Raw genomic sequence first — 7,562 nt, forward strand, 5'->3', positions numbered from 1 at the left:
GTGAAGCAGACTTGGAGAGTCTTTGGCCAGGCTCAGGTGGACTTGTTTGCGACTCAGATGATATTGCACGGTCCCCTCTGGTTCTCTCTCGGACTCATCCAGCTCCAGTGGGGCTGGATGCCATGGTACAGACGTGGCCGAGGCCCCCGATTGTTCTGCTCCTGGGAGTTCTGGAGAGAGTGCACTGGAACGAGGTCAGTCGACTGCCAGTAGCCCCGTTCTGGCCGGGCCGAGTATGATTCTCGGACCCGATTCCTCTCCTCGACGGCGCTCCATGGGCGATTCCCACCATAGCCTTGAGCCCTCTGATCTCCCCTCTCCTTCGGGGGTCAAGGCTCACTCCTCCAGAAGTTGGCCTTCGGGATGGCAGGCCCCGCCTACTTTAGCCATTCCTGGCTCCCTTTTCTCTCGCCTTAGTTGTGCTCTTCCACACTAGGCAGGGATTTGCAAGTCTGGCGGCGTGGGCATTCACGTTCCCGCCCATCCATTGGACTGATTACACATGTGATTCAGAGCATGGTCACGCTGGAGGCGTTCCCGTAGCGTTTTGACGCAGCGTCTCATTCCCTTCGGGGAACCATGGTTACATGCGTAGCCTGGAGATGTTTCAGCAGATATAGTGTATTGTTCATAGTATGTGATTTTTTTTTTGTAGGACAGAATACCGTAATGACCTGAACGCCTTTTCACTCAAATTATGATTGCAGGGGCAAATTATTGATAAAGAAAGACCATAGTACTTAATTTGTAAACATATACATTTTGACATTTGCATTACATAACCAGCTCCATATGTATGGATTTTCTGATGTAGGAAACTTGCTCGGTAGCCCACCTGGTACTGTGTTGCATTTGCGATGTAGCGCGCTCAGGTATGAGTCTGCTAAACACGAGTCATGATAAAAGAGCTCAACAACTCATAGAAGCAAGCTAAAATGGCATGGTTGCTTCAGCAAATGCTTTTAATTATTAATGATATTTAATTTACCAAATGCCATGATACGTACAACAACCTACCTATACTGCTTCACATAATAAATTCAAAAATATAATTGGCAGTATATACTGCACAGTAATCAGTAGCTTTTATGTTAATTTTGAGTCAGCCATGTTACTTACAGTAAAACAAGCACAGCTGTGGTGAAGACAGCGTTATAGTGTCCGTAATCCAGCATACACAGTGACTGTTTAATCTAGGAAGTGTCAGCTGTATCACTCCAGTTGCTTATTCATTCTTGTGCAGTCCAACATTGAAGCCAATTCCCAGCCACTTTCAATTATATTGAGAGACACCAGGGAAAATAGCATTGTAAGGGGGAGGAACAATAGCAAGTGCTCAAGGTTAAGAGAACAGTGGCAACACCAGCACACTGTAGTGTGAAGCTGGAGAGTGTCACTGTAATGGAGCCAAGACTTGGAAGGGGGAAAATGCCCTATTTTTATGTGTTTGAGGATGTTGTGCAAGTACACTTTCTACTGTATGTTATGCTTGTAACTTTATGATTTTCTGTTGGAAGATGGCAAAACATGGTCACAACACTACTGTAAAAAGATGCATGTTACGCAGGGAGGCTGACATTTCTGTTAAAAGCATTTGAGGATAAACATGTATCCATAGATTCATATGAAATGACATAAAAGTATGCAATTGTATACATGGATAAAAATTAGCATGCAGCTCTAGTTTGGCAAGTGTTGCTTATTTTGCACAAAATAAGGACAAAGAAAATTGTTTCTGCTTGATCAGCCAACATTTAACAGACACATTTATCCAAAGCAACGCATAGTACATTTATTAAAGTTTCAATCCAATTAGTCCAGTTCAGTTTCAGTTAAGTGTCTTAATCAAGGGCATGAAGTTGGTAGCTCACAAATCTCACCTTGTGCAAAATCAACATGAATCTTTGACAACTATGCCACACCACCCTACTGATCAACATAAGATCACTGGAAGCATGTCCCTTTTCCTACACTTCTGCAAAACTCCAAAAACATAAAGATGTGCATACCATTTACTACAGTTTCCAACTGAAATGAGCACTAGTGGCAAGTCCTTTTCATATAATATAACATAAAAGAATATAATATAATACAATACAATACAATAAAATAAAATATAATATACTCTATGTGTATGGCTTTTCCAGTTTAGTAAACTTGCTCGGCAACTCACCTAGTACAGCATTGTACTTGTGATGCATGAAACTCATGTTTTTAATTGATAAAAGAGCTCAAATACTTTTTGAAACAAGCTATAATGGCACAATTTCTTGAGCAAATGTGTTGTTATCTGATGTTTGTTTTTTGTTGACAATATTGGTTAGGTTTAGGGTAGGGTTTAGTAAGGGTTTAGAAGCAATGCTATATAATTTTGCTGATTTTTTTATTTATTTATTTATTTTCCCCAATGAGTCTGGGTTGCTATTGATCCCCCTTTAGTTTTACCGTTTAATTCTCCATTGTATATATATATATATATTGTACTGACCACCAACAAACAGATTGATTTCCAAATAATACGAACAGTTGCTGCTTTAGATTAAAAACTAAAAAAAAATATGTTTCTCTTCTTCAGAAATCAAGAGTGTCTACATTTGAGAAGATGTGGGCTTTCATGAGTAGCAGGCAGAGCACGTCGTTCGTCAAGTCCATTGAAGATGGGATTCAGAGAGTGTTAAAGTCAGACTATGCCCTTCTAATGGAGTCAACGACCATTGAGTATGTGACACGCAAAAACTGCAATCTCACGCAAGTTGGCGGCATCGTCGACAGCAAAGGTTATGGCATCGGCACCCCGAAAGGTAAAACCACCATTATAACACAGTTCTGACTCTGATTGGATGATACACACTATAAGCAGTTGTAAAATGGTGATATGCACACCTTTGACTGCACTTTCTACTTTCTACCTTACACAATTAGGAAATATTGCATGCATGTGTGTGTCTTTACAGGTTTGTATGGTTTATGAGAACACAAACGTGTATAATAACATAAGTATTACAATGTGAACATGGTTTATGAGGGATAGAAAATACAGTTTATACAGGATAAAAAACATTATGCATATGGCGAGTTCCCGTAATCCACATATACAAACGTGTGTGTGTGTGTGTGTGTGTGTGTTGAACCTAATTTCTCTTAAATATTCAGTCAGGTATCAAATCCGAAACTAGCAATATAGCAAAATCACTCATCGTTTGGGAAACTGCATATAGTTATGCTTATTATTTGGAGGGCATTTTTATTTATAATTGTATTGTTTGTTGTAAATAAGTGGAATGTTTCCATGCTTTACACATCATGTAAGTGAAGCTTTGGTCACAGCAGACTTTGTCCTCTATTCACATCCATTCATAGGCATGTGAATCAAATTTCAAGTTTAATGAATCTGACCTGTGAATATGTATAGCGAATAGGGATGTAACTATTAACCGCGAGCCGGTTGAAAATCGATTTGAATATGTGACGATTCAAATCGGTTGAGATGCTAAACAAATCGCGATTCATTTAGGGGTAGGAGTTTATATGAATGTATGTCTGAGGGGAACTTACTGTTTTTCGATGGTATTTTTATATTTCCTCTTGCCTCTGTATAATGTATATTAAAGTTCATAAGTGCAGCGCTGCTTTGTTTACAGCATGAGGACAATAGAAGCAATCAAAACCAACAAAAGACCGATAATTTACAAGTGCTATATTAGTATATTATTATAGTGTTGTATTTCAATTTCACAAAGAAACGTACAGTATTTTCTCCAAGCAATAATAAAAGGACACATTTAATTAATAATTTGTCTTAAATATCATTTTGTTAAAAAAAAACGAATTGTGAAATCAAAATCGTTAATCGAATCGAATCGTGAGTTGAGTGAATCTTTACATCCCTAATAGCGAAGAGACATTTGACCAATAGCAGATGTAAATATCACAAACTGACCTCTTAGCTGGATTCATAAAACTTGAAGGCTGCATAGTTTGCAGTGTTGAGGGCTCTGAAGTCATTTTACAAGCTTAAAGCCTTGGCTGTCTGCAAATTTACACAGTACTTATTAAAAAAAAAAAAAAAAACACTGAGCGTGAAATGGAGGGGGTTACACTGGGTTTGTGTGTATATAATGTTTCTCAAAATATATTTAAAGAAAATATTATAATCCATGTTTTTCTCCAGTGTACAGAAGGTTTTCTTTGTTTAATCTGTCGGGAAACCAAGTACTTATTAAAAAAAAAAAAAAAAACACTGAGCGTGAAATGGAGTGGGTTACACTGTGTTTGTGTGTATATAATGTATATAAATATATAATGTCAAGTGTGGAGTCGGTGTCAGAATGTTAAATATATTTAGATGTTTATTTGTTTGTTTGTTTTTTCTTCTTTTTTTTCTCATGTTGTTTATGGAATTTCAGTGCCCATTATGCAAGTGCAATGCTTGCATCATTTAAAAAAAAATATATATTTATATATTATTTTTAATATGATATATTATTTAAAAATGTGTTGTTGTTATTATTGTTGTTGTTTTTCCTTGCAGATTTGCCAGGTTTATTAGTTAGTTAGATTGATAATTAGATGTCTGTCTTTAATAAAACTAAGAAGAAAAAAATCTCCTTAGTCTTCTTTGTATTCGAGTTTCCAATAAAGATTCTCATCTATTAATGAATTTCTTTCAGGCTCGCCGTACAGGGATAAAATCACAATCGCCATCCTCAGTATCCTGGAAGATGGCCGTCTTCATATGCTCAAAGAGAAGTGGTGGAGCAGCAGCAGCTGTCTGGAAGACGAGCGGTACGAAACGGGTCCCATGGGCATCCAGAATCTTGGCGGCATCTTCATTGTGTTGGCATCTGGTCTGGTGCTGTCAGTGTTTGTGGCGATAGGAGAGTTCATCTACAAACTGCGAAAAAACGCAGAGCATGAACAGGTGAGATTAATTGGAAATTGACGTTATAATGTGATGCTTGGCTAAGAAAGAAAAGAACAATTATTAGTGCCTTTTAGACTTTCATCCCCACAACTGTAATGCTCTTGCAACTATGTAGAACTAAACATCAAACCAAACCTCCCAGAACCCTCCCACAATACCATAGCAACTGCTAAAAACACCCTAGCAACCACTCAGAAGACCATAGTGCATGCCTAGCAAGCCCTTGTATGGTTACACTTGTAGAGTCACAGATTTTAGACATTCTGAAATGAAGACGTTCTGCATGCTGACTAAAGCTGAGTGTTCAGTCACACCTGATAACATCAGGATCTGTTATTTGAGAAAAGAGATGAATAACCGATCGAACATCAAAAAGCATAGCAAGCAAATCGCAAATCACTTCCTTTTTATGTAGACACATTTCACAGATAAGATGCCAGCGCTGGAGGTTGACATTAAACCGCTTTGATCATGTATTTGAGTGTACAAGTACACTAAAAAATGGGAATTTTTTTATCACACATCTCACCTCAAAATGAATTATACTCCCTACTGAACTGGAACATTGTGCTATTTTTTCCCCACATGTTGGAGGTTATTTTAAGGATTGTTTTTGGTCTCACTGATTTAGAAGCAGCTATAGCATATTTTTTTCCTTGTCAAAAATTAAGAAAACAAAACACACTGAAGACTGAATTATGTAAAAGGTAACACAAAAATATCAAACTATTGTTCTGGTCAAAATAAACTTTAATGTTTAAATTGTATAAAAGAACAACACATAGAATACAAAAGAAAACTTGTCTTGAACAAAGTTGACATACCTTTGTGTATCTTTTATATAATACTATTCAAAAGTTTGACTTCTTTAAAAAGCATGGCTAAAAAAAATTAATTAATAAAAAATAAAAATAAAAAATGCTGACGTGAACTACTGGACGTGAACGTACTTACTTCCTCTTTTCTCTTTGTCCTCCCCCCACCATGTCTCTTTTTTTCCATCAAGAGGACTTTCTGCAGTGCGGTGATGGAAGAGATCAAACTGTCGTTCACATGCGAGAGACGAGTGAAACACAAGCTCCACCGCCAGCCGCCAACCTTGGTGAAGACGGACGCAGTGATCAACATGCACTCTTTCAACGACCATCGCCTGCCAGGAAAGGACAACATGAGCTGCAACACCGCGATGACGCCCGTGTTTCCATGACTTGCCTGGGCGACGGCCACCTGAGGCACGTCCCCGGCGCCGTGCCGGAGAGCAGGGACTATGGCCCCGAGATGATTACGGCATTCACCATCAACCGCAGAGACATCCGACACCAAATGGCCAGTCAGAACGGTGGCGGTAGCAGCAAACCAGGTAGTGACCACATTCTCAAACCAATGTATCCCACCATGCCATTGCGAGAGGGAGGCCGATCGGTATCCTTCCTGTGAGAGCGAGCCACGTCTGCAAAACTATCCGCACCTGAGTCTGATGTTTACAAACGGCACTCAAAAGTGAAGCTCACGATCTGACTGGAAGGAGCCCCCTGATCAAACAAAAATCGATGTTTCTCATCGGAACAAAGTGAAAATGTGGAAAAGAGGCTTTTTTTGAGCATGGCAATAAATTAAACTACGGACAGACGCAAATGGAAGTACTTTTCTTAGAGTATCATTTATAGCACATCAAGTTGATTTCGAAGAGTTCTGACGATTTATCTTTTGATTTCGTCAAAATCCTGTGGCGTTTTGGTGGGGACGCAACAAAAAAAAGCGCAGTGAATGCGATGTACATTACCGGTAAGCGTCGGACCGTAGGAGCAGTTTAGTTTAACACGCTGTACCGCAGCAGCCAGCGTGACCTGCTAGAATAGTAGAAAACCCTTAGACTGCAAGTTCCTGAAGGCTACGGGGAGTGTAGCGGCATCCTACGCTCACGGAAATGCACAAACTAACAGGGTTGATTTCATTCGAGCCACCTAAACAAATTGACAAACGAGTAACAATTCTGTACGGCAGTTTTGAGCAAGACTTGTCCCATTTTGATTTATTCGTGCTTCATACATTGCCAGCAGATGTTTTGTACACAGCGAGATCTAATGGTAATGACGGATAAACACAACAGTTGCCAAAGATCTGTCGTCCAAATGGATTTAGACGCTTGAAACGCAGTTTCCCCTACAGACAAGTGAGCGAGTGACACGTTGCCTCCGCTGTGTTTGTTAAATGAGTTATTCCTGAGAATCACAGCCCTCATATCAAGAATACTCGCTTCACACGGTACATACCGAGGATTCAACACAAACACAGAGCTTGCCGTATGGTGGAGAGCTAATACAAAGGAAACGAAACCGTTTTAAGATGTACATGAGTGAGAATGTCTCTCGCCGTGTCTCTGTTCGACAAGTCAGTTATGATTACAGTAACTTTTTCCATCTGCATCTGCGTGAGACCTTTCAATGTCAACGGATGTTTTTTTTTTTAATTATTATTCCATCTTTCATTATTCTTGTTGTCAGTTTTTTTTTTAAATCTTACATTACTAAAAACAAACTCAATAAATTTGCTTAAAGGAATACACTTAAATTGAAAATCACATAGTTCTAACATAGTTAGTTTTTTTTTCTTCTTTTTTTTTCCTGAAACACAAAAT

The 7,562-nt window shown here is 38.9% G+C and overlaps 1 protein-coding gene across 1 annotated transcript in view; it reads left to right on the plus strand.

Moving 5' to 3' along the window:
* LOC107732732 (glutamate receptor ionotropic, kainate 3-like) overlaps positions 1-7,354 on the plus strand; it is a 77,821-nt gene extending 70,467 nt beyond the window's left edge. The window contains exons 11-13 of the mRNA XM_016544148.1: positions 2,576-2,801; positions 4,671-4,921; positions 5,933-7,354. Of these exons, the coding sequence (XP_016399634.1) occupies positions 2,576-2,801; positions 4,671-4,921; positions 5,933-6,361 (906 nt within the window). The 3' untranslated portion in view covers positions 6,362-7,354. The remainder of the gene's footprint in view (positions 1-2,575; positions 2,802-4,670; positions 4,922-5,932) is intronic.
* Positions 7,355-7,562: the final 208 nt, after the last annotated feature.

This window comes from Sinocyclocheilus rhinocerous, unplaced genomic scaffold (assembly GCF_001515625.1).
Source record: "Sinocyclocheilus rhinocerous isolate Xijiao unplaced genomic scaffold, SAMN03320098_v1.1 scaffold369, whole genome shotgun sequence".
NCBI lineage: Eukaryota > Metazoa > Chordata > Actinopteri > Cypriniformes > Cyprinidae > Sinocyclocheilus > Sinocyclocheilus rhinocerous.